Here is a 27,699-nt window from a genome sequence, read left to right on the forward strand (position 1 = left end):
GGACCTCACTAGGGCACCGGCTCTCCGTTTTTTTTTTTTTTTAAATATGCGAAATTAATTAAGAAAACCGATTTAAAACAGAAGTGTGGCGGTGCTCCATAAGTTCACGGAAAGAAAAGGATGACAACGCGCATTCTGTTTGTTTGCTATATTTTACAATCGCACAAATCTTCTGTTTCTATTGTGAGTGTGCACAAATGAAAGTAAACACTTGTGCGGAAATTTTTTTTTTTATGTCTCATCTGTTTCGATCGCGCCGGAGCCTGGTGCACGTATTCCAGCAACATCGCAGTCTGTTCATTATCAAAATAAAATAGTAAAGTACAAGTCTAGTTTACATTATAAATAATAGTTTAACATTCAAATACATTGCGAATATGGAAACATTTGGATTTGTGCCGAATGAGACATGAGCAATAACCTCCAAATAAATCCAGCCAAAGCCGCGCTGGCTCGTCCTCGTATGCACGCAAACAACTGTCACGATCTAATGCACTGTATGCCAGATTTTTAAAAATTTTTTTTTTAAATCTGACATTTTTACAAGAACAAGATCCAGCAGGATCAAATTAAGTACTGGTCATAATAATCACATAAAAATATTTAATGTTTTGCAACAGCGGTGAATGAAGCGGTTCACTTACTGCGCAGCACAGTCACACGCGCGCCACAGTTACATTTGGGATAATTTTATTTTAAATGCCATAATGTCAGTTGAAAACATTGTCATTGTGTTTTAAAATACAACAACGAGCACCACAAAACCATTTAAAGAGGCGCGTTCAGCGGTCTCCGTGCGGGATAGAAAACAGTCAACAAAGTAACATGACCTCAAACGTATGGCGCGCTCTCTTCATTTGATCAAATTATCATAATCACATCTATTCATTTTATAATCCTGCTACTAGCATTTTATTCAGACTAAAACCACTTTAATTCAAGTGAGAAACCTTTTTTTTTTTTTTTTTTGTGTGTGTGGCTTTTGCACATCCTGTGTTGCCGGTGACATTTTGCAGCATTATGGTTAAAAATTAATCGATTAATTGATCGTTAATTTAAATGACGATCAATCATGGAAATTATCGAAAATTGACATCCCTAAATACTACCATGATATATACCCCAGGTTCATCACCAAAATCGTGTCCAAGTAGCACCAGAAGGTGTATGTTAGATTTATTACTTCTGACTCGGCATGACCTCCAGGAAAGACTGGATGACGTCCATGAAAAGAATGGTGATGGCTGGAGAGACAGAAGACGGCACAGAAAGACAGCATCTGGGGGCAGCAAGGGCTAGCAATCCAAACTACAGCTAGTGTGAGGGAGCACCCAAATAAGCTACGAAGAACCCTTCAGAACTATACCCCCCAGGGATGCCCGAGGGGGCAGGAGGATGAGCATCAACAATAGGGCAGACCAGTTGGTAATGAACCAAGCAAGTGGAAAATCGTTTACGAGTCCAGTCTGTATCTGTGAAAATGTGTGTAGACAGTCTTTTCAGCGTGCAAAGTTATTAAGATTAAACTCAAATCTGACTCCATTTTATTATGACCTCGAATTTAGGTTGAAATGCAAATCGGTTGTATGTCCGTTTCTAATAAGTATTCTACTGACATTTGATTATTCTAGTTACACTCTTTATTTTATACTTACTCATTCATTCAGGTGCTCATGTCACTAACAAGGATTCAGCATATCTACTAGAGTCAATAATTACAGAGTAAAATAGAATTAAATCAAATGTTACAATTTATTATCAGTCAGGTAAATATGTATTCTGCCAATTACATATCCAATTCAAACATATCAAATCATATCAATTTAAAACATCAAATTCTCAAAGATTAATCTAAAAGTAAAATATGCATACCTGACCTTAGAAAATATATAGTATGAAGTGAAGAGTCACACACTATGGGCTTTCTGGCTACAGAATCGCCCCGACACTTTTGCTACAAATTTTTAAATACAAAACCAATATAAAACATCCCCCAAATGGAGGCATATACAAATCATTAGAATTTGCATTAACCCAGATCCCAGACCAGGTAGTTTACACCTCAATGGGAACAGAAGGTAATTTACATGGAAGACCCTGGGAAAGGGCACTCCCATTACAGGAAGCAAAATATCTCTTTACTCTTAGGGTCTGTACTATCTTTTAGTCTACTTTTGTAAGAGTGAGACCATTGTACCACTCGCACCGAGACTATTCAAATGATACCAAACATGACTGTAAATAGTACTTGCATTCATGTAGAACATTTTACTATTGACCATTCTGAGTGAACCAAGTGGAGGGAGGATGGGTGAGGAAGTGGAAGAGGAGGAAGTGATGCATATGTGAGAGAGGGGTTTCCTGCACCTGCAGTCTGTGTGGGGTGCTCGTGTATGTTTGTATTGTCTGTTTCTCAGGAGATCAAAGTATCTGAGGTTCTTTCATCCTTACAAAGGGAACAAGTGAAGCAACGCACAGGAGCAGGAGCCAGCACTCCGGGTTTTGTGGTGCTGACTACAGAACCTGGTCAGACAGAGGAGGAGCCCGGCCCGGAGTCACCCCACAGTGCCCAGAGCCTCCATGCAACACAAGTCATGTGCCTTGGTGAGTGAAATTCTTGGGAGCGACAACCAAAAAATAAAAAACAAATTCACAGACCAACATATAACATATAACTCAATCACCATCTCAGTTTCACCTTTAGTGACAATTTGAGGGAGCAAGTCTTTGGCCTATGTGAGGCACTGGTAACCCCTCCAGAACCAGAGACCCAATTTAACATTTCTGAGCCTACCCTGAAGGAAGTCAAAGAAGCAGTCAAAACTACAAGGGCAAGCTCTGTTCCAGATCCCAGTGGAGTACTGCTTATGAGGTACCTTATAAGCAGTGCTCAAGGCTCCTAGTGTGTCTCTGGAGGATCTTGAAGGTGATCTTGCGAAGAGAAAAGGTTGCTGCGCAGTGGAAAGGGTGGAGGGGACACCGAAAGAAGAGGATTCAAATAACATAGCAGTTTTGTACCATTTCATTGCTCAGTGCTGAAGGGAAGATCTTCTTTAAGATTGTGGCCCAACGTCTAACTGAGTTCCTCCTAAAGAATGCATATAGATACCTCAGTTCAGAAGGGGAGAGTCCCAGGGGTGCCTGGAGCATACATGAATAGTGACCCAGTTGATCCAGATTCCAACAGTGACAGATTAAAAACAGACAAGAGCCTGGTTAAGATCTTTGAAAGTTTCCTGAAGGACACAGCCACAATGCAACAAACCTGGAGTGATTTGACTGCCTGGCTCACCGTGATAGATAAACTGGGGCTTCCAGGAAAGTTCAAAGCTTGGATATATCAACATGCAGTTCTGCCGAGACTGCTCTGGCCTCTTCTAGTTTATGAGGTGCCAATGACAACAGTGGAAGCCGTAGAGAAAACTATCAATGAGTTCCTCCGGAGGAGGATGGGGCTCCCTCACTCTCTAAGCAGTATTGTATGGGCATTACCACGAGCTGCAGCTTCCTATCAGTGGCCTAGTGGAGGAGTTCAAAATTACTCGAGCCAGGGATGTAATGATGTACTGAGACTCCTCCGACATTAAAATCACGACTACAGGAATCCTCGTGAAGACAGGCTCAGGTTGCTGTAGATAGAGCGGAGGCGTGGCTGTGGCATAACATCTTGGTGGGCAGGACTGAGCAGTTTTCCCCACTTTATGACAAAAGCCATGGGAAAGAGAAGCGTTAACTGGTTCAGGATGAGATATGAGCAGAGGAGGAGGAAGAATACTACAGCAAGATGGTCGGCACGTACAAGCAAGGAGCCTGGACCAGATGGGAGCACGAAGAGCCTCGCAAGATCACCTGGACGGCACTCTGGAGAGCTGAACCATTGTGCATTAAGTTTCTCATTCAGTCAGTTTATGATGTTCTCCACAGCCCATCCAACCTGTATACTCCACCCCTCCACACGCCAAAGCAAGTGGTTTTACAGGAACGTACTGTCCCCTGGGAAGACCAGATGGAGGAAGCACCTGAGTGCAAGAACTCATCACAGAGTGCAGGAATAATGGGTGGAGAGCATGCTGTGAGTCAGTCGGAATTACTACAGCAAACCATCAAAACTTTTGGTGTTAAAGGACTGCAGTGCAGAAGGGCCATCAAGAATATCCTGGAGGCTTAGTGGATGTATGAAGTTAGTTCTCACAGATCACACCGGTGTACAGAATCACATTATCCACTTACTAACCACACACACAGTGCTGCCTGTCTTCATGTTAGTAATGTGATGACGTTCAGTGCTCAGACTCTGTGTGTTAGGATGTGTGTGACGTGTCGTCTGCGCAGGTCAGTGATGCAGACATAAGAGCAGTCACCTGTAGTGTTGGCATGCGTCTGCACAAACAGGGCATTCTTGCTCAGTCCTCCACACAGGAAGAGGGTTGTGATGTCATGTCCTGCTGCTCTCATGGCGTCTATGATGTGTCTGGTGCCGAGCTTCACACAACAGAGACGTATACACATTAACACCTGAAGATGTGTTCATTTTCTTAACGGAGCATCCGTGTGTGTGTGTGTGTGTGTGTGTGTGTGTGTGTGTGTGTGTTTACGTGTGTGTGTGTGAGTGTGTGTGTGTGTGTGTGTGTGTTTACGTGTGTGTAAGTGAGTGTATGGGAGTGAGTGTGTTTACGTGTGTGTGTGTGAGTGAGTGAGTGAGTGAGTGAGTGTGTGTCTTACAGCGATGGCCTGAAGAGTGGCGAGATACAGCAGAGCCAGATCATCCAGTGTCTGTGATAAAGTGAGACCCACAACCTGCACAAACACATCAGTAAACACATCAAAATCACTATCTAGCACTTCAGAAATTAGTCCAAAAACATAAAATAATGTTTTACATTTCCTTAACACTTTAAAAAAAAGATGGCATTTAATTTGATCAACAAAATCAAGTTATTTCTAGGGCCATTAAGATGTGACATTTACCATGACATCAAGCACATTTCAAACAAGGGGTGGGGGGTACTAAAATCATTCCCATTACCCATTATAATGCATTCAAATGTTAATGGAAGTATTTTGTCCCCCATTCTAATTATTCATCCTAGCACCACCCTAGCAACAGCTTAGCACCCACAATCTAGCACCACATCCTAGAAAGTACAAAGCAACTCCCTTTAATTTGCATCTGATTGTAATGAAAATAATGTCTCAACAATCTCAAAGCTCCTCCAAATAATCTTCCTGTTCTGTAACGTGATCAGCAGTGAATTGTGATCCAGACACTGATGATGTGGATCAGTGCCGGACGAGGCGTGTCCTGCTGCTCACCGCGCCGCGGGACGTCTGGTCGGCCAGAGGAGAGCGGTTGCCATGGAAATCAGGCCAGACATGCAGGCGGGCCGTCAGCTGCTCCAGCTGCGCTGCGTCTGCGCTCATGCTCTCCAGGTGAGCGTTCAGGTACGAGTAAACGTGTTTCCCTCTGCACGGAGCAAACCGGTGAAATGAGACTGAGACCAGAGAGATTTGATGAGAATGATTGACAGACACACACACACCTGCGCTCCGCCCGCTCCTCCAGCTGCCTGTACGCTGCGTGTCCTCTCACCACATGCTCCACCTGAAAACACGTCAGATCACTGCACATGCAGCTCATTCGCAGTCTGATGGTGTGTTTCATAATGATGTTGATTCTGATTCATGATTCTGAAGCGCTCGGCTCTCACCAGGCGGCCCGTGGCGCTCTGTCCTCCCTCATTGAGCCACAGCTCCGGCAGCATGGCAGACAGATACGGGCCCCAGACCCCGGGGACGAACAGCGGCTGTGTGCTGACCTGAGAGACGAACACAAACACATGCTGAGATTCATCCATCACTCGATCTGACACACAGCCTCACATCAGAACGAAGCTCACAGCCATGTGACATGAAGACGTGCCGCATATGAGGGCCATACGGGACGAGACAGGCTGATGCTCACAGGGCAGCTGATGCCCCCCCACGTCTGCTCCCATCACCCCTAAACAACCAGAGAAACCACTGGATTACACACACCACAGGTGCGCAGAGTGAAGACATCTAATACAGAGCACCACACTTCCCCAGCTGACCAATTACAAGAATGGGAAACATTGTAGCATTACAAGCTTTCTGAAATATTATGTTTAAATATGCAAATTAATAAATTAACTCATGTGCATACATTCCCAGAACATAAATCTGAAGACTGATTGTTTGATTTTGTTGACATTTTATTTCCAGAGGGGAAAAGACAGAAAACAAACACATTTTCACCACGTTTTAGGAGTAAAATGTTGTATAAATCTGTGTGAATGACTTATGAACAAACCTTCAGAATACAGAGAGCATTAAAACGAAGTTTTGGTGCATGTAAGAGAAAAAACTCTAGATATATAGATTGGAGTTTAAATCTACAGACACAAATAGATAAATTGCATTAAAATAAACACTTAAATGTGTGTTTTGGATGTTTTTTTCTCCACTAGTCTGAAAGACATGATATGGAAGCAAAACAGACCAAAATCTCAACATTGACCAGTGCGTAAAAAAACAAAAAACAGTTTTGTAATTCACATATTGACATTTATCATTTAAAGGCTTAGATCAAGTGTGGATAGTTCAGTCATGTTTAAATAAATGCCTGATCTATTCAGGGGAGAACTGGGTTGATGGTGGTTTCACTTTGTTAAATAATGAGGTCAGACACTCGAACAGAAGAGGAGTGATCTGCACTGAACAGCAGTGTGAGTGAGCGAGCACAGCATTAGTTTGAGGAGCGTGTGGTTGTGTACCTAAGCCTCCTGCGTGAGCGTCTATGAGCGAAGCGCCTACAGCGGTGCCCTGAATCAGACCCAGATCTGCAGCCGCCGCTGCGGTCAGACCTCGTCCCACTGGAGTCCCTGGACAACATGTCTGCTGGCCTAACACAACACAAGACCTCATCAGTCAGCAGAACCATACATACACTGAGCAGCATTCTCTCCTACCTATTTTAGAGTAACTGTTCTCCATCAGGTCCTCCAGACCGATGGCGCTCCAGAACGTGTCGTCCCACCCATCAGATGGAGAATACGTCCACTTACACACCAGAGTACATAAAGACCTGCATCAGGAGACACAGCTGCTGTTTAGGTGCTCGATACTCAGCATCACTTCACTGGAGATGTTTAGGGCCCGAGCACCGATGGTGCGAGAACCCTCTTGGAATTGCTCCGTTTCTTATTATTCTTCATCATCTTCTTCTTCTTCTCTGAAATGAATCGCATTTTTGAGGGCCTAAACATGCTCCAAAACTCACGAACTTTGCACACGCATCAGAACTGGCGAAAATTTACATCTGATATAGGTTTCAGAAGTGGGTGTGGCAAAATGGCTCGATAGCGCCACCTGGAAAATTTCAACGGAGTGTGCTTCGAGCTACGTTTTATGTACATGCATGAAAATCGGTACATACGTGTAACACACCATTATCTACAAAAAAGTCTCCTGGTACAACTTCCAAAACCCAACAGGAAGTATGTTATTTTTAATTTCCTGTACGATTTTTGTGCAGTTTTTGCCATTTCCATGCCTCATACTTTGATGAAATCCTCCCACAGTTTTAATCGGATCATCAATTTGGTGAGGGTCATCATAAGATGTTTGTGACGTTAAATTGTGAAGATTTTGAGTTTTCGTAAAAGGGGCGTGTCCCTGGTGGCCATAAATACACTGGCAACATGTTAGAAACATACTAAAACATGCTAGCAACACTTAGCTAAGTGCTGAAGCATGCTACCAATGCAGTGAAACAGGAAGTTACTGTAACTCAGGCATGCAGGGTCCAATCTGACCCAAATTTAACAAGTTTGATAAGAGTCCTGTCCTGAACACACCTACATGCCCGTATTTGCTTATAGTCATAGCGCCACCTGCTGGTAACAGGAAGTGTCATGTGTAACACTGTTCCTGTGGCTCAGTGGTAGAGCATTGCATTAGCAGCGCAAAAGGTTGTGGGTTCGATTCCCAGGGAACACGTTACGTAAAATATGTTAGCCTGAATGCACTGTGAGTCGCTTTGGATAAAAGCATCTGCTAAATGCATAAATGTAAATGTAAATGAATGGACTCCTAGGAACATATTAAAAAGTGTCTGCAAGTGCTAAATAGGCTGCCAACATGCTAGAAACATGCTAGCAACACTTATCTAAGTGCTAAAGCATGCTACTAATGCAGTGAAAAAGGAAGTTGCTGTAACTCAGGCAAGCAATGTCCGATCTGCCCCAAACTTCACATGTTTGATAATAGTCCTGTCCTGAACACATCAACATGCCCATATTCGGTTATAGTCATAGCGCCACCTGCTGGCAACAGGAAGTTTCATGTGTAACACTGTTATGGACTCCTAGCAACATATTAAAAAGTGTCAGCAAGTGCTAAATACACTGGCAACATGTTAGAAACATACTAAAACATGCTAGCAACACTTAGCTAAATGCTAAAGCATGCTATTAATGCAGCAAAGCAGAACATTACTGTAACTCGTGCATACATGTCCAATCTGCCTCAAGCTTCAAAAGTTTGAGTCCTGGCCTGAAGATATCTACATGCTCATATTTGGTTATAGTTATAGTGCCACCTACTGACAACAGGAAGTGACATGTTTTAATACTTTTATGCACTATTAGCAACACCGTAAAATATGCCATAGTGTGCTAATCATGCTAGTAATATTCTCAAACATGCTAGCAACACTTACTGTGTGCTGATTGATGCTATTAATATTATGAAACAGGAAGTTGTTGTAACTCTTGCATATAATGCCCAATCTGCCCCAAACTTCACACGTTTTATAAGAGTCCTGGCCTGAACACATCTAAAGGCCAATATTTCAGTTATAATCATACCGCCACCTGCTGGCGACAGGAAATTACTTGTTTTAAACTAACTTAAACATGCAATATCCGGTCTGCCCAAAGTTCTTGTGTTTGATATGGGTCCTGGCCTGAACTCATCTTTAGGCCAATATTCATTTATAGTCTTAGCACCACTTGCTGGCAACAGGAAATTACTTCTTTTATAATCCATAATAACACTTCCTCCAGTGAAAAAGTGTTCTGGTGTGAATCAGGAGAGAAATCTGCACAGATCAAGCACTGTTTAAACAGCTCTAAACTAATATGTGTCTGGATTTTGATGTGAGAGACAACAGCAGATGCACTTTTTCACATTATGGATTATGAACTCTATGTATTTTAGTTAAAAACGTCTTAATGCTGGATTTGTTTCATCTTTTGTCTTCTCCAGATGTTCACTGATGGACTGGAGTGCTGTGGATTACTTGTGGATTATTGTGATGTTTTTATCAGCTGTTTGGACTCTCATTCTGACGGCACCCATTCACTGCAGAGCATCCATTGATGAGACACTGATGCAGTGCTACATTTCTACAAACAAATTTTCATTTTTGGGTGAACTATTCCTAAGGATTGGGTTTCAGTTTGCTAAAGACTGCATTGTTACTACAGTTCTTCGATCCTTCTTCCTCGTGTCCTGTGAGTATGAGAGCATTAAGATGAAGCTGTTAAAGAGTTTTTCATTTAACTGCAGTGAAAACAGCATTGGAGCCACTCATTTTCATTAATCAATGTTCAATTTGTAACTCTATTCAACAATTCACTGCATCACCAGACATGTTCACAGAAGCCTCTGCAAATATAAGAAATATTATATTTTTCATCATTCGTTTGTCACGGTGTCTGCTAGATGCATAAATGTAAATATTGAGAGATATATATTTTTTCTTCTAGATATTAGTCCCGATGTTGTTTAATCCCTACAGTCTAATGAAAGGCTCACCTGCACAAAGAGCCTGTGGCTTTCCAGGACAGAAAGTCAGGAAGGTCAAAGAAGTGTGCCGCTTCTTTCCAACAGGTGTCCCGCAGATTCTAAGCACAGAATGAAAAACACAGGATTGAAACTCAAGATGATAAGAGTGTTTGTGGCGCTCACACTCCTCACCTCTTTGAGCCACAGTAATTTGGGGGGCTGCATTTCGGGTGACATCACACCCCCGACTCCCCGGAGCACTCTGTGTTTGGTAGCTGTGATCCGAGAGGCTTGATCCGTGGCCCGGTGGTCCATCCACATCAGCACATTCCTCTCCCGGACACCTGCGAGCACACGTGCGGTCAGACAGTGTGTGGCGCTCACCTGCCGGACTCATGAAACACACACCTGTGTGATTGACTCAAGAAACACACACCTGTGTGATTGACAGCCACGGGCAGGAAGTGCCGGTCCAGAGCCACCAGTGAGCAGGTGGCATCAAAGCCGATCCCTCGTACAGACTTCACATCAACGTCCTGAGTCACTCGCTATAACAACATGAACAAGCTCAAACACTCTGAAAAAAGATCACGCAACATGATGATTCATCATCGCTTCTCACCTTCACCGTCCTGCAGCATTTGCTCCAGATATCCTCTGATGATTGCTCGTAATGGTCAGCACACGGCTCCCATATGTTAACGGGCTCCTCTGCCATGTGTTTGACCTGACCGTCCCACGTGACCAGAGCCGCTCGCACACTGGCAGTGCCCACATCCACGCCAACATAATACCTGCTCATGTCACCGGCTGACCTGTAATAAACACACACACACACACACCCCTCAATGGATGCACTATCATCTCTGCATCATTAAAGTAAGACAATCTAAGAGGCATTATTAAAAATCCCATCAAAGGCTTTTTTCCCTTGAGACAGCATAAAAAGTTTGGCGCATCTAAAGTTGGTATGCTCAATCTTTACAGAGCTGTCACTGAAAGCTGCTGACTCTCTCAATTATAGTGTGGTTTGGTAGATCCACAGCTCAGCAGAGAAGTCAGATTAGTAATATAACACAGGCTGCTTACTGGTTGTAATCTTCCCACTATTCATGAGAGTTATGTCTCACTTTTGCAGAAAAAAGGTCTCTAGTAGTAGTGACACTTTGGGATTTAGTTATTAAGAAATATATCCTTGAACTTTTCAAATTCTAAGCTATTTTATTGAGAAATCACAGAACAGTGTTGACAGTTCATTTCTGCGCTGAATGATTCTGTGTGCGTGATCTGCACGTGATGTACGAGCTACTGTCTGTAGTCTATGTGTGTGCGTTACAGAGCAGCAGCGCATTAGATCAGAATCAGAATGAGCTTTATTGCCAGGTATGTTTACACATACAAGGAATTTGTTTTCATGACAGAAGCTTCCGCAGTGCAACAGAATGACAGTGACAGAACAAAAACACAAATAATAAAAGAATAAAAAATACAAATAAGTAAGTAAGGAATAACAATATACAAATTGATGACTTCCGGTTTTGCCATGTAGTGGAGAGACGCATGGTGTTAGTGCTCCGACTTAAATTTCATATTTTTTTCCTCATAACACTACATTTGGGGCTTTTTAGCTATTTTTGTGCTACTGTTGGTCTTTGTTAACGTTATTTGTTCCTGATGAGTAAGGGTACGCGAGCTGGTGGCAAAATCAACCCTCAAACCATGGCGCCTAATTCTGGGCATGAAAGCGCCAAGATGTCGGACACCGCCTCAAACCCGCTAACGACTGACACACTGGTGAGTGAACGTGACAAACTAAGGAGAAACATGACTGGTGAACTCACCGCGCTGCTGAATGCGTCGTTGGAGTCGATTCACTCATCCATTGCTTCTATTGGGTCTACCTTGGCGACTCAAGGGGCTACCATCACTGATATGGAAACTAGCTTATCTGACCACAGCGACAAGATTACACATCTCGAGCAGGAGGTCTCTACTCTTCAGCCGAAGTTGGTGTTGGTTCGCTTTAAGAGCTAACGTGGAAGATCTCTTTTCTCGGTCCAAACGGCAGAATATTTGTGTGGTTGGTCTTCCGGAGGATATTGAGGGAAAGGACGCCAGGCAGTTTATGACAGATTTATTCACCGAGGTCGCCGGCGACGCTCTTCCCTCCCCACCGGAGCTTGATCGCGTCCATCGGAGCTTAAGGCCCAAACCTCTCCGAGGTCAAAATCCCCGTCTGATTATAGTGAGATTTCATCGCTACATAGAGAAGGAGGCTGTGCTCAAATTCACAAAATCGTCAAAATAAATTACTTTCAAGAGACACAGAATCAAGTCCTATGAGGTCTTCTGCGGAACAACATCAAGGGCCTGTTGTATAAACGCGGTGTTTGTTTTGGCATGATCTACCCGGCCAGTACAGAGTACTATTTCGACTCTCCTGAGGCTGCACAAAAATTCTACCACCAAAACATCTCTGATTAACTTTACGAGCGGCGTTGACGATAAGGAGATCTCTCTCTCAATAGCTGTTAAACGCCTTAGACTAGAATTTTAATTGTAATTTTTTTTCCTTTTCCTTTTTTTCTTCTTTTTCTCCTTCATGGAGCAATGTGTGTGGGTGCATGTACAGTATATGTATGTGTGTATATGTGTTTATATTCATGCACATTCCACTTTTATTAATTTATTTATATTATTATTTTTTATTTTGTGTGGGGGGGGGGGGTTGAGTGCTTGACAGTCATAGATAGTCTTTAAATATTCTTCCTTGTCAGTTTTACAGCCACTAGCTTCGCTATGTGCACTTGTTTTGCACTTCTGCTGAACTGCACCCTGTCCACTTTTTTTCAGGAGTGAATTCTCTTATTAGTGTTAAATTCTTTACGTCTGTTGGAGTCAACTTCACTACACAATCGGTTGTGATAACGTTTTTCTGACAACTCGCCATGTCTAAGTGGACGAGTATCAGAAGGGATTTTCTGTTGTTATTTTTGAACATATTTGTGTTTCTGTTCTCTGTGTTCTGGGTATGTTCAGGGGTTATGTTTGATGGAGGATTCTTTTGTCTTGGCTTTTATTGTTGTCTCTTACACATGCTAACCTGATTAAGCTTAAAAAAGCATTGTTTTTTTTTCTTTATCCAATTTAGAGTATGTTCTACTTTGCAGTTTTATGAACAAGCCCTTTGTTAATTCTAAGGGGGGAGGGGTTGGACACAATATTAGATTTATAACATGGAACATACGTGGGTTGGGTGGCCAAATTAAACGCTCCAGTGTTTTTCTCATCTAAAATCACTGTCCTCTGATATTATGTTTCTTCAGGAGACACATTTGCGTACAGGTGATCACACCAGACTGCGTAAACAATGGGTTGGTCAAGTATTTCATTCTAGTTTTAATAGCAAATCCAGAAGTACTGCAATTCTGATACATAAAAGAGTCATGTTTCTAGCAGAGCAAGTACTTTCAGATCCTGAAGGACGCTTTGTAATCGTCAGTGGCATTCTTTTTCAAACTCCAGTAGTGTTAGTAAACGTATATGCCCCAAATTAGGATAACGCTACTATTACGTCTATGCTTTTCTCAAAAATACCAAATCTTGACACTCATCACCTTATTTTTGGAGGGGACCTTTAACTGTGTTATCGACAATAATCTTGATAAAACTGCGACTAAATCATCTTCTCTTTCTGCTATGTCCAGGTCTCTAATTTTGCTGACAAACCAAATAGGCTGCATAGATCCCTGGCGCTTTTTTCGTCCCTGCACGCCAGTTCAAATTGAAGTTCCAGACTGAGTCCCTTGCGGAAAAGCAGTTTAAGCGTACTCTCAACCCAATCAGTTTGAGCGGCGAGAGTGCTAAATGATAAGGCATACTCAGCTGCGGTGTTTCTGCCCTGACATAAAGCAAGTAACTGTTCATCCACACTTTTACCTCCCTCAGTATGGTCAAATATTTCCCGGAAACATTGGAGGAAAGCGCTGAACGAGGGGAAAGTTGATCCATCCTCCCTTACAACTGCCGTGGCCCAATCCAAAGCTTTATCAGTCAGTAAAGAGCATACGAATGAGATCTTACTGATGTTTGTGGTATACATCGCTGACTGTTGGTTAACGTACAGAGAGCATTGTAGTAGAAATCCCTTGCACCTCATGGGGTTTCCATTGAATTTATCGGGGAGAGCCAGGCGAGGATTCATCAAAGGAATGAGAGGAGGTGACGAGTTCACACTCGGCTGGCTAAGCATTGACTCCGAAGACGACAGATGAATACTCTGAAGTCCACTCACTAGCTCCTCCGAGAGCTCTGTTAGTCGAGTTAGCTGTTACTGATGAGCAGCGAGTTGATTTGCCTGAGCTGAAACTTCCGTAGAAAGTTAAGCCAGAGCTGCTGGATTGTGTGATGGCAAAGTCTTCTGTAACGAAGCATCAACAGAGTGAGAATCCATCTGCAGCTTTATTCTGAAACGTGGTAAACAGGCAAAGTCAATCACCAGAAAACACAACAGAGAAGACAATCCAAATCGTAGTCATGAGAATGCAAGGGCCAGGGCAGGCAGTGAACAATCGTAAAGAGAGAGAGGCAGTCCAAGGTAATTCACAGAGAGATCAGGCACGGAAGGAAACCGCTCAGAAGTGTACACCGGGGCAATACAAGACTTCGCAATGAGGAAGGATCTGGGAGTTGCTTATATAGTCACCTAATGGGTGTCAGGTGCAGGAATAATCAGGACAAGATATGTGGGAGTGTGTGTGTGTGTGTGGGGGGGGGTGTCTAGTCCAAATTGAAGATCAGTACTCGGGCGAAAGTTCCCTCTGGTGGCGAGCGGGAAGAACCAAGGGAGTCTCATTCATGACAGTCTCCCACGATAGAGGAGTTTAATCGTTGTGGAAAGAAAGACTTTTACAACATAACACTAACTTCTAGAAATGCAAAGAAAGGTGTGATAAAGGATGAGTTATATTGTAAATTGGTAGAGGTGGGTACTTTCACAGAAAAAAACTGTAGAGCAGGGGATAGAAGCTGTAACTGATATGGAAGCGGTGTCTGATATTTCAGGTTCAGTCAGTAGTAGTGAGAAAGTATCTTCTCTAGATCCTAAAATCACACTGCGGTTAAAAGAGCTTGAATTAGAACTAAAAAAGCAAGAGTATGAGACTCAGCGCCTTCGTTTGAGAGCTCTTGAAATTAAAGCAGATCGTGATACTGCGTGAGCTTGAGACACCATCTTTATATGATCGGCCGGTTCCTAAACCACGTTCCTATCCTGATTCTTTAACCCCTAAAGCTGATCTAGATGTTGGTAAATATTTCAAGTTAGTGCGACCCTTTCGTGAGACAGAGGTAGACTCTTACTTTATTGCCTTTGAGTGTGTTGCGACTGAATTGAGTTGGCCAAAGGATATGTGGGCTTTGCTGCTTCAGTGTAACCTCGTTGGCAAAGCACAAGAGGTGTGTGCAGCTTTGCCAATTGAGGCGTCAGTGGACTATGACACTGTGAAAGCAGCCGTTTTGAGAGCATACGAATTGGTAGAAATTTAGAGCATGTTCAAAGCAAGCCAAACAAACTTATGTCGAATTTTCTAGGGAAAAAAAAGCCCCTTTTTGAGAAGTGGTGTTTTGCAAACAAAATTACCACTTTCGAAGAGTTGCAAGAATTGGTCTTCAGTGTAATGTACCGTTGCATACATTAAAGGCACGGGTAGTGTTGAAGGATATTGTAAAGTTTTGTACAACATTTGGTTTGCCCAGTTTAATTCAAACTGATCAGGGGACGAATTTCACCTCAAAAGTTTTTGGGCAGATGTTGAAAGAGTTGGGTATAGCACACCAACTGTCTAGCGCCTATTACCCTGAGTCGCAGGGGGCGATAGAGTGTTATCATCAAACCATGAAGTCCATGATCCGCACTTACTGTGTCGAGACTGGAAAAGACTGGATGGATGGCTTACCACTACTTATGTTTGCTGTGAGGGAGTCTGTTCAGGAGTCCTTGGGATTTATTCCTCATGAGCTTGTGTTTGCTCATACCGTTCGTGGGCCTTTGAAGTTGTTAAAAGAACAGTTAACTAGTAAGCGTAGCCCTGCTGTCCCAATTTTAGACTATGTCGCTACTTTCCGTGAATGCTTACAAAAGGCTTGAGAAGTAGCCAAAGTCCATCTAGCCACAGTGCAGTCTAGAATGAAAAGTTACTTTGACAAAAAAAAAAATGGTACAACGCAGTTTTCAACCAGGTGACTCTGTTCTTGTATTACTTCCTGTTCCTGGCTCAGTTTTTGATGCGAAGTTTTCTGGTCCGTAGGTCAATGAGCAAAAACTTAGTGACACAGACTATGTTGTAAATACTCCTGATCGTCGTTGTAAGAAGAGAGTGTGTCATTAACTTGTTAAAGGGTTACGTTGCATGTAATTCTTTCGAGACCTCTCTTCCCTCACCTACACTGAAACCCAGTGTTACAGTAGCTCCCGTTTGCAGTCCTGATGTTGAGGAATTGGTAGCTGAACCTTATTCACCTGGTGTCCATTTGAATAATTCAGCTATACTAAGTAGTTTGGACTCTTATCTTATCTACCTGAAGACCAGTGTAAGGATGTTAAAATGTTGTTGTGGAAACATCCTACCCTGTTTGCTGATGTGCCTGGTAGAACCAGTATGTTGTTTCATGACATTGATGTAGGGAATTCTATTCCAATCAAGCATCCATACGGAGTGAATCCTGCAAAGCGAGCGATTATGAAATCAGAGGTAGATTATCTACTTTCAAATGGGCTGGCTGTATCCAGTCAAAGTCCCTGGAGTTCTCCATACCTACAGGGCCCAAAGTCTGACAACACCTTCGCTTTTGTACAGATTATAGAAAAGTAAACAGTGTGACAAAACCTGACTCCTTTCCCTTACCACGGATGGAAGACTGCATGGACAGAGTTGGTGCATTGAAGTTTGTTTCCAAGTTAGACCTGTTAAAAGGTTATTGGCAGGTTCCACTAACTGCACGTGCGTGTGAGATCTCTGCATTTGTAACAGCTGATGATTTCCTACAGTATAACTCTATGGCTTTTGGGATGCGAAACGCACCTGCCACATTTCAACGTCTAATGCAAAAAGTTTTGCTAGGCCTGCCCAATTGTGAAGCTTACTTAGATGACATTGTAGTCTATTCAGATGAGTGGGAAGATCACATCTACAGTTTGGAGAAACTGCTTACAAGGTTAAGTGATGCTCGGTTAACCCTTAATTTGGCCAAGTGTGAGTTTTCTAAAGGTGTTGTAACTTAGCTTGGTAAAAAGGTTGGTCAGGGTTATGTCAAGCCTACTGAAGCAAAAGTGTCTGCTATCATTGAATTCCCTACACCCAGTACCAAGCGTCAGTTACGCAGATTTTTAGGAATGGCAGGGTACTATCGAGGATTTTGTAAGAACTTTGCCACAATTGTGTCACCCCTCACTGATATGCTTAGCACTTCAATGAACTTTGCGTGGAGTCCTGATTGTGACCATGCATTTGATGCTGCCAAAGACCTTCTGTGTTATGGTCCCATTTTATCCGCTCCTAACTTTTCTTTGCCTTTCAAGCTACAAGTTGATGCAAGTGCTGTGGGAGCTGGTGCAGTTTTGTTGCAAGAAGTGCAGGAATTGTTTTCGAAGTCTCAACAAAACTATAGTACCATCGAGAAGGAAGCTCTGGCACTAGTAATGGCATTTTGAAGTCTATGTTGGAGGTAGTTGTACCCCTCTGACACTGACCATAACCCTCTTGTCTTCCTGTCTCGCATGTGCAATTGGAATCAGCGTTTGATGCGTTGGTCACTGTATCTGCAAGAATACAACTTGGACATCAAACACAAGAAAGGCTCTGAGAATGTGGTGGCAGATGCGCTTTCCAGAGCCTGTGATGGGGACTAAAGTGTATTGTACATGTGAAATATTACCTGTTTATAAGCCATGGGTTATAAACTTGGTGATGGGGGTGTTACGTCCTGTGACATAGGTTGTACTGTTCTGGGGTCAGTCAAAAGTTTTTGTGTGTTCTCAGTCGTCTTTTCTCTCCTGTGCTGTGCTAATAAGAGCTGATTACTGGCACCTGATACTCGTTTGATGATGACCAATCAACTCATTCACTGGCTACTCCAGAGAGGAAACCAGCTATAAAAGCCATCAAGAAAGCACAGTTGGGGGAGAGAGGAAAGGAGAAAGTTTGAGCCATCTCCCTCTCCCCGCATGGACCCTCTCCGCAGCCCCAGATAAGTGTTGTGGTTTTTTAGTATTTTGCTAGTTGATGCTTAATGCCAATTCTGTGCTAGAGGTTCAATTACTGTTGCTTCGCTCCCACTTTGACTGTTAAACGCAACTCAATATTGCTAATACTTTTATAGTTCTTTATTCAATATTTAAGTTGTTTACTTCATAATTTGTAGGGAGGAGGACGCAACTCATAATTTGTAAGCTACAATATTTTTACTTTTTGTTCTTTTTGGGAAAGTTAGGTAAGTTAGATTCAAAAATTTGTAGGGAGGAGGGTGCTGTTTCTTTTGTTAACTCCTTTTCTCCTGTTTTTTGGGAAAGTTAGGTAAGTTAGATTCAAAATGGAGTAAGCCACTGTTTTGTTTGTTATTTTGGCTATGCCCCCTCCTGAAGCCTGTTAGCTTTGCTCTTGTTACTCCTGCATGTATAAAAAAAATAATAATCAAATTATAGTGGAACCTTTAGTGGTTGGCAGTGTTCTTCAGGGCTGGGACTGGGATGAGAGGCTCTATGTGGATTTTCCTTTCTTGTTACGTATTCCTCCATTCCCCTAGACTAATTAGAAAGCTGGAACCTAACACATGACACCCATATCTAGTACAAGTTAAAAGTGGGGTTTTATGCATGGGCTAGTTAATAGATTACACTAATATCTGGGTACTTTTCCCATAGCCCATTATAGATAAACTAACATGGATCTATAAAGGTGCAAAATGTATTTACTTATATTTTAGAATCGTGATATTTTATGACACAGTTACGAGTTTGGGAAAATTTTGAATAAAAAAGGAACAAAATTTCAACCGAGGTGGGTCTTTAATTGGTCCATGCCCAGGGCATTGCTGTGTCATAATCTATCTCAGGCTGGATGTGTATTTTCCCAGCCTCACTAGCTGCTGTCTGTCTGTCAGGAAGCTGTTGATCCACTGACAGACGGAGGTGGACATGGAGAGCTGAGTTAGTTTGGGCAGGAGAAGGTTTGGGATGATAGTGTTAAAGGCCGAGCTGAAGTCCACAAACAGGATCCTCACGTAAGTCCCCGGTCTGTCTAGGTGTTGCAGAAAATAATGCAGTCCAATGTTTAATACATCGTCCACAGACCTGTTTGCTCTGTAGGCAAACTGAAGAGGATCCAGTAAGGGTCCAGTAATGTCCTTCAGGTGGGCCAGCACCAGTTTTTCAAATGACTTCATGACCACAGACGTTAAAGCCACAGGCCTATAGTCATTTAGTCCTGTAATTTTGGATTTCTTTGGTATGGGGATGATGGTGGAGCGTTTGAAGAGCGTGAAGGGACTTCACACAGCTCCAGTGATCTGTTGAAGATCTGTGTGAAGATGGGGGCCAGCTGGTCAGCACAGGATTTCAGACAAGCTGGTGTAACACAGTCTGGGCCTGGTGCTTTTTTCCTTTTCTGTCTTGAGTTTTGCAGGCTAAAAGTCGTGGCCTAGTGATTAGAGAGTTTGATTCCTAACCCTACGGTTGAGGGTTCGAGTCTCGGGCCAGCAATACCACGACTGAAGTGCCCTTGAGCAAGACACAGAACCCCCAACTGCTCCCCGGGTGCCGCTGCCTAAATGATACCCACTGCTCCGGATGTGTATTCACGGTGTGTGTGTGTGTTCACTGCTGTGTGTGTGCACTTTGGATGGGTTAAATGAATAGCACGAATTCTGAGTATGGGTCACCATACTTGGCTGTATGTCACTTCACTTTCACTTTCAGTGAACAGCAATTAACTTACTGTACAACAAGCTGTTTAGAATGTGCAGTCTCCTGTTCGGTTTCAAGCATCCAGTAATATAATCATACGTCTTGTGGAGCTTTTGGAGTGTTTGTTTGGGAACGGGTAAATGTGGAAGTCCTTCAAAGATTTATTATCCTGTTGCGCCCTCTATAGGACCAGCGACTAGTCGACGTCAAGCTTAAAGTGTTGTGGCAGAGCACTGAAGTCGACTAGACCATTAGTCGGTCCAACCCCTAGTATGTGTATGTATTTATGTATGTATTTTAAAGCATCTCAATAAAACACAAACAGGATTTGTTAAAAAAAGGCTTAATTCATTACCCATTACTGTAATAGGAAAGAACATTTCGTTACTGAAAAGAATAATGTGTTTAGTACAGTGTTATTTCCTTCATGCAAATATAAAATATAACATATATACATAAATATACACACACTGCTGTTCAAAAGTTTGGGGTCAGTAAGAATTGTAATGTTTTTAAAGAAGTCTCTTCTGCTAATCAAGCTGCATTTATTTGATACAGTAATATTGTGAAATATTATCACAATTTAAAACAGATGTTTTCTGTGTGAATATCTGTTAAACTGTAATTTATTCCTGTAATGCACCACTGAATTTTCAGCATTTTTAGTGCTGCTTTTTTTTTTTTTTTTTGGTTTCCTGTGATACTTTTTCCCCCAAAATTGTTTTATGAATAAAGTTAAAAATAAAAAATAAGCAGCAAAACTGTAATTAATCAGCATATTAGAATGATTTCTGAAGATCATGTGACACTGAAGCATGGAGTAATGATGCTGAAAATACAGCTGCGCATCACAGAAATACATTACACTTTAACAGAGATTCACATAGAAAACAGCTGTTTTAAATTGTGATATTTCACAGTATTACTGTATTTTCTGTATTCACCCTTTTAAAAACATAAATCTAACTGATCCCAAACTTTTGAACGGCGTGTGTGTGTGTGTATATATATATATACACACACACACACACACACACATAAATAAATAAGTATCTGACGGTCTCGTGCGCAGCAGGCTTCTCTGTTTTTATATCGCTGTGAATCTTGTGTTCAGGCAGTAAAACTGTACCTGTATCTGTGTCGAGAGTCAGTGTTGCGGTCAGTCTGGAGGAATAACAGTCTCACAGTCCTTCAGCAGGACTTTAGTCAGAGTTTCAGAGTACAGACAGAAAACACTGCACATGTACTTTGGAGGATCGGTTACGGCGCTCGAGCGCGACCAAAAAGAGCGAAAGCAAATCACGAAAACATGGACGACCAAACAACCGAGGCTTCCTGTACATGCTTTTATCAGTCTGAATGCACATATATTTACAGAATAGACCACATTTCATTCTTGAATCTTATTCTAATCTAATAACCACATATCCATAACCACTACTAAAATATATTACAAATAACTGCAATGTATTAAAACAGCATTTCGTTTTATATTTTCAACATAAAATTATCACACGCAAGAGGTTATTTACAGTGTCTCATTTTATCTGAATTCATGATGCTGATCAGTAGAGAAACAATGAAGCCCAAGCAAACACTAAACACTATGGAGACATACGACACTAAAGCTATATTACATGATGCACATTTCCAGTGTCTAAATATGCATGCGTGTAATCTCACTTACAAACATCTCTGAGAACACACAGCTGACCTCTGCACTCGAACTGAAGCCAGGCTCCTGGTAAATGTTCAACCTGAACTCATGCTGCTTATTAGTGATTCTTCAAAACCGTGATAATGAAAGGAACACCTGTGATGTTGAGTCACTGGAGCGCACAATATTCCCAGAGAAGGATGTGTAGTTTACAGGCGCTGATTATGAAACTGACCATACGACGGCCTGCAGAGTTTCTGACCCGTACTGTATAAACAAGAAACGAAGATCCCTTACCCCTGAAACACGGTTAATGTTGTAAACAACTTTTAAACAGCTGAAAGAGATCATGTAAGAAATTCACATGTGTAAGATACGAGTCAGATATTCATTCCTTTCTTTTTACTGTGCCTCTAAAGGGAACGAGATGTGCTGCATCAATGAACAAGGAGTTACAGAGAACAGAGAAACAGGCTACTGACACGTATAACAGCACAACACTTCAGCGGAGTATTTTTTTTAATACTTGCATACAAAAACTAGAACTGAGAACAATACACAATTATTTACAAAATCACATTTACTGCCTTTTTACACAAAGCCCAGAAATATTGAAACCCCTCCTGAGTGACGTGAGCTGGTGTTAGTGCGGGCGTCGAGGAGGAGGAGGACGCTCTTCATCATCATCAGTCAGCTGACCAGCAGCCCCTCTTTACTGGCCAGGTGCTGGCGGTGGATGTGGTCCTGCTCCAGCTCCTCGTGGCTGGGATGCCAGAGCCGGGCCAGAATCCTCTCCATGTTCAGGGCGTACATGCTGTGAGACGGCATCACCCTCCGCTGGACCTGCCACAAACACCAGCATAGAATCACTCAAAATAATCTATAATAACCATAATGTGTGTGCAGATATTTAGGAAACATGGTAAGTTCAGATACTTGCTTCTCTGGGAAACAATGCTACAGACAGATATTCTTTTTTAAATTGTGTGTTCTGTGTCAGAACGTCTGTTTTTGTTTGTGTTTTTGTATAATTTCCTCATGATCTTCAGCTGGGATGTTAGCGTGACACCGCAGCACGTGTCCATCAGCAGATGTCGCTGTTTTACTGTCAGAAATGTCTTTTTATTGTTAGCATAACTGTTGCAAATAAACATACATTTACACACACATATATACATACAAAAAAAAACTTTTTAAAAAATAAAATGTATATTGTTCACATATATATATATATACATATATACACATACACATATATTTAAATATGCTATATAATATATAAAAACTAATATATATAAAACTTTTTAAAATATAAAATGTATATTGTTTTTATGTCGGTGTCCATGTGCTGCATTGTCACGGTAACATCCCAGCTGAAGATAATGAGGAAATAATGTCGCTCCTTTTGCCAAGTGCATTCCTAATGACTACTTAATGGCACGCACGTGCCCTGCTCACTAGTTCCTGCATACTAGCACCGGCACAGCCCTATTTCAGCTAGATGCAAAGTAAACATCTCATTTTTGTTGAGTTTAACTTAAAAACAAACAAACAAAAAAAAACAAACACTATCTAGACATACTTAAGAAAAACAAATAAACAAATTAAACTGGAACTAGAAATTATAAAAATATATATATACACTTAAATATAAAAATTTTCCTGCATTATTAATTGAACAGGCTGCAGAAACACATTCTGTTGTCATCTTCTGTGCAGTGATCTGCTGTTAGTGTTCCTGCACACACACCTGCAGCGCCTCCAGCAGGTCGAACACACTGATGGGCGTCAGCGGCGGCGGGACACTGTCAGCTGAACACGCCAGCAGGAGCGCCGCCTGCTGCTCCGCATCGTCCGGAGACATCTGAGGAGGAGGCCCGGCAGGAAGTGATGCGCTCGGAGGAGGACTGCAACACACACCAGACACACGATACATCACTGATGCTGCTGACACTCATACAGTTACTGGACTTCAGGCATGTGATGTTTTCATTCATGAGCACAGCACTTCAGCTGCGTGCAGTGATGCACATTAAACCCAGCGTGGAAACACGTGCCATTCAGTGACGCTGTGGTACGCCGGCAGACTGTTCTTCAGGTACGGCCGCGGCGTCACGTCACTGCCGAACGCGTACTGGAAGTGACCGTCCCGCAGACGGTAGGCCTTCCGCCGCGACACCAGAGCGCTGAGGATATCCTTCAAATGCACCTACAAAACAAACACAGCAGGGGGTTAATTCATCTTCACAACCTGGCAACCATTCATGCGCCTTCTTTCTTACTCTGCTGATGATCTGATAACACTGACAATCATGTGAGCTGTAGTTTAGTGATGTCTGCTGAAATGAAACCTGCCATCAAACCTCCTCATGATGAACGTGATCACAACTGTACTGTATGCGACTTGAATAAATGCTCTTACGCTCTTCTCACACACACACACACACCTCCAGTGCACAGAACATGGTGCTGACGGCGTCTTCGCTCACGTTGTCCAGGCCCATCTCGAAGGCGGTGACCATCATGCGCGCCTCCATCTGTCCTCTGGTGGGCAGCAGCAGTGTGTGAGCGCTCAGCCTCAGCTCGTCGTCCTCCAGCGCTGCTTCTCGAGGACTGAAGGCCTGCGCCGCCTGCAGAGGGTTCTGCGGCTGGAAGCGATGCTGCAGCACACACAGACACAACGTCATTTCTTCTGAGGGAGTGAAATGTTTATTTGCAGGTTTTATGACAGTAAATTTAAGACTTTTATTAAAGACCAAGAAAATGTAAGGAATGAATGGAATTGAACACAATACGTCAACACAGTGTCTAAAAGTGCATGTCTTGTATCAGCAACACTTTAAAAATACATCTTCGAACAGATCTCTGGTACCTTTTAATTCATCTCATTTAAAAACAAGCTTTCTGTCTCGTTTTCAAAAGATTCTTAAATCAAGACACATTTACTGAAGAAGCTCAAGGACAGAAGAGAAACGGATCAAAATAAAACAAGAACAAATATCTGTCAATGAGGTCAGAAAAATCATCTTAATCAAAGGGAAAACAAGTTCTCATCCCCCCCTCTGTCAGATATCTGTTGTTTTAGGCACAGAGCAGAAGTCTGGTGTGGTGAAGATAATCATGAGCACACAGAGCTTACATCGAATTTCTGCCGAACGGAGGGAAACTTCTTTTTGCCTCTGTTGGGTTTGCCAGGTTTGGATATGGATCCGCTGTTCCACTGCAGCGAGCTGGTGCCCTCTGATCCACACACACACACACACACACACACACACACACTCGTTAACAACAGCACGAGTCTACACATCAGCTCAGCACCTGCACAGAGTGTGTGTACCTGACGTGGACACGATGATCTGGCAGCGGGTGAGGATGGCCAGCAGGAAGTCGTTGTGGACATGGACTGCGGAGGAAAACAAGTGAGCGGTCAGTGAGAGCCTGACACCTATGCAGGGAGCATGATGGCCCCTGGGCAGGGCACGAGGTTACCGTTCTCCTGAGCCAGCAGACGCCGCGCCTCCAGGTCGAACTCCTCCTTGCTGATCTTCTGCTTGAACCAGAGTTTGAGGTTGGCCCAGTAACTGAGGAGCAGAAGAGGATGAGCACGAGCACGCGCACAGGACACGCGCTTTCCTCTGTTTGACTACACTAGCAGCGAAATCAGTGATACAGCCTGTTTAATTAACGCTATATGAAACACCAAACATTCATCACACACACTGAAAGTGCAGGCATTATCTATAAAACAAAAGGTCTGCACGTTTGGAAAGCAAACACTGTAATTAAACTCCTCTGCAGCGTCTGAAGTGTTTGTGAAGCTAACAGAAGCTAGCCGCAGTTCTCACACACAGTCGTGTTAGTATCGAGCATCATAACAAACATGATTTCAGAGATCATAATATCGTCACAAACACTCACTGTTTGACATTGTCTCCGACAGCATCGGTTAAGTTCTTCTTTGCTATCTCCAGTTCACTCGCGTGAGCCGCCATAGCGACGCCGGAAGCTGCGATGACGCGTCGCGTTCTTCTTCCGCTTCCTTTAGTTTGGCGGGTTCAGCGCACACCGCCGCCTACTTCCGGTCTCTTCATGCAAATGATTATGTCCCATCTCTAGCAGACCTTCCCTTACGAACATGAGCCATGGTTTTACTACAAATAAAACCAGATAAACATGGTTACTATATTTAAACCATGGTAACCACAAACTAACCGTAGTTTAACCTGGGTATTTGTAGTAAAACTGTGGTTATACAAATGGTTTTCAATACACCAAAAGCCATGGTTACTCTACAGTTACTACATTAAAACCATGGTTCATTTTCTTAAGGGTTTAACAGTACGTTTGACACCACCCTCGAAGTCATTTATATCTTCCCTAAAGTCCCACACAGTTTATTAGCGCTTTGATCCCAGACCGCACATGTACGTCTCTGAGACGTCTTCTAAAGAGTGCTTCATCTGGAGAGCATCTACTGTCTACAAAGATCTGAGCTTTATGAAGTCAGATTCTGCATCGCTCATCATAGAGTTAAAATACAAAATAACGCTCCTAGTGAATATGAGCTGTAGTAAAGTGTGACAGCTAGGTTTCCAGTCGGCAAAACCCAGACAGCAAGCAGTGTTGGCCCAGATCCGGCTCACATCTGGCCTGCGTGAAATCATGTGAGCCGGATCTGGGCCAACACTATTTTGCTGTCTGGGAAGTGCTTTAATAATTCTGCCTGACAGGAATGATCCAGTTCTCTTGTAGTTCGGTGTTCATCATCCTCCAGTCCAGCAGGAGGCGCCAGTAACACCACAGAAGAAGAAGGAGGGGGTCTTAGTTTCAAACTGGACCAGCAGTGGACGGGGCCAGGACTGGTAGACTGTAAACGCTCTTACACACTATGTCCGAAATTTTCGTCCGTCAAAAAAAGTCAGATCGGGTTTGATCTTCTGTGTTTTTCGCATCCGTTGCAAGCATTTGGACATCCGTCGGTGTAGATCCGTGGGATTTAGAAAGAGTGAGTAAGGTTAAGTGAGATTTGGCCAGTACTGACAGGATTTGTGTATCTGCTGCATAAATACTAATAATATATTAGTAACGTTTTACCCCAACACTTCAAATTAACAAAGGAAGCCCTGCAAATTCATCAGTAAAAATTCCCACCATTTTACAAGCTGTGAAACACATTAAAATATGGAGAAGTAAGTCCAGGTCAAACAAAAGTGTTGGGTGTATGTTTGTGGAGATGGAGATGATTGTTAATAAAGAGATGAGAGAGAGCATGAGCTTATTGATTCTTCATTAATGACTGTATAAAGACTCATTCAGAACCCCGCTAAACATACGATTATAATTCTCTTTCTGATGAAAGAAATGCATGAATGACTGGCCATAAAAAATATAAATATAAATACATACATTAACATATATTTCTGGGACTTTTTCTGTGTTTTTTTAACTACAATTTAACAGTTTACTCCAGGAGCCACACTCAAATCCTGTATTTCTAGGATTGAACCATATAGGGCCTTAATAATGTAGATACCAACGGAAATGTTTAAGAACCAAAATCTGAAAGGATATTAAGATATCTTTAATGCTTCTTGAGTTATAACCATGCAAAACCTCAAAGTGCTTTTTCACCATTGGCTTATAATGCAACGATGACAGCTAAAGCCAACAGATTGTACTAATAGAGCTTCCCATCTCTGTGTAAAAATATCATGATGCTGCCATCTTTCCAAAGTATTTTTTACCATTTTTAGCCATGCAGTCTGCATTTACAAACAGTAGTGAAAAACAGGAGTGATTCTGAAGAGCTCAGTGAATTCAAGCGAGGGACTGTGAAAGGATAGATGATCCACGCTCATCTGTGAGTGTTTATGAACAGCAGCAGCTCACTGAGTGTGTAGAAGTCATTCCAGAGCCGAAGAGATCCAGACTTCCACTGGCTTTAATATCAGCACAAAAACTGTGCAGGAGCTTCATGGAAAGGGTTCACTTCACCAAATATAATACCAAGCGTCAGATGGAGTGTGTAATACACACAGATACTGGACTCTGGAGCAGTGGAAACCTGTTCTGTGCGGCTCCCAATCACAGTCTGATGAGTCTAAAAGAGTAAATGATGACAGTTTCCAAACCCTTTGATATAAAGACCTTTGACCTGTACAGGAAAACAATACCATGTGAATGAAGAGCAGACGTGATCTGCTGAACACATGCTGATGTGTGTGAGTGAAGATTACACGACGGTCCCGTCACAGATAACAGACGTTCATCA

General features: G+C 42.5%; 2 protein-coding genes across 3 annotated transcripts in view; both read right to left on the reverse strand.

Moving 5' to 3' along the window:
* The window catches only part of fggy (FGGY carbohydrate kinase domain containing), a 25,529-nt gene extending 4,477 nt beyond the window's left edge, over nt 1-21,052 (reverse strand). The window contains exons 1-13 of one of the 2 annotated variants that reach the window (XM_042768669.1): nt 20,901-21,052; nt 10,433-10,625; nt 10,247-10,358; nt 10,003-10,154; nt 9,841-9,929; nt 6,990-7,105; nt 6,795-6,923; nt 5,898-6,001; nt 5,709-5,816; nt 5,541-5,602; nt 5,314-5,464; nt 4,723-4,797; nt 4,362-4,482 (exon numbers count right to left, since the gene is read on the reverse strand). In XM_042768669.1, the coding sequence (XP_042624603.1) occupies nt 4,362-4,482; nt 4,723-4,797; nt 5,314-5,464; nt 5,541-5,602; nt 5,709-5,816; nt 5,898-6,001; nt 6,795-6,923; nt 6,990-7,105; nt 9,841-9,929; nt 10,003-10,154; nt 10,247-10,358; nt 10,433-10,612 (1,399 nt within the window). In that variant the 5' untranslated portion in view covers nt 10,613-10,625; nt 20,901-21,052. Of the gene's footprint in view, nt 1-4,361; nt 4,483-4,722; nt 4,798-5,313; nt 5,465-5,540; nt 5,603-5,708; nt 5,817-5,897; nt 6,002-6,794; nt 6,924-6,989; nt 7,106-9,840; nt 9,930-10,002; nt 10,155-10,246; nt 10,359-10,432; nt 10,626-20,895 lie in introns of both variants that reach the window. The other variant, XM_042768676.1, reaches the window with a different exon arrangement.
* Nucleotides 21,053-21,929: 877 nt separating this feature from the next.
* tada1 (transcriptional adaptor 1) lies at nt 21,930-25,507 on the reverse strand. The gene is made up of 8 exons (XM_042768763.1): nt 25,347-25,507; nt 24,918-25,009; nt 24,766-24,831; nt 24,568-24,668; nt 23,876-24,088; nt 23,486-23,637; nt 23,179-23,335; nt 21,930-22,271 (listed from the first exon to the last, which is right to left on the reverse strand). The coding sequence occupies exons 1-8, from the start codon at nt 25,418-25,420 to the stop codon at nt 22,119-22,121; spliced, it is 1,008 nt and encodes a 335-aa protein (XP_042624697.1). The 5' UTR covers nt 25,421-25,507; the 3' UTR covers nt 21,930-22,118.
* Nucleotides 25,508-27,699: the final 2,192 nt, after the last annotated feature.

Source organism: Cyprinus carpio, chromosome A2, assembly GCF_018340385.1.
Source record: "Cyprinus carpio isolate SPL01 chromosome A2, ASM1834038v1, whole genome shotgun sequence".
Classification (NCBI taxonomy): Eukaryota; Metazoa; Chordata; class Actinopteri; order Cypriniformes; family Cyprinidae; genus Cyprinus; species Cyprinus carpio.

Bases quoted from the DNA above. Each gene is read 5' to 3' on its own strand.
- tada1 (XM_042768763.1), bottom strand. From the start codon at position 25,420: ATGGCGGCTCACGCGAGTGAACTGGAGATAGCAAAGAAGAACTTAACC. The intron at 24,669-24,765 runs GTACACACACTC...TGTGTGGATCAG, and splicing joins GATCATCGTGTCCACGTCAG to AGGGCACCAGCTCGCTGCAG. The intron at 23,638-23,875 runs GTGTGTGTGTGT...TTTGTTTTGTAG, and splicing joins CCATGTTCTGTGCACTGGAG to GTGCATTTGAAGGATATCCT.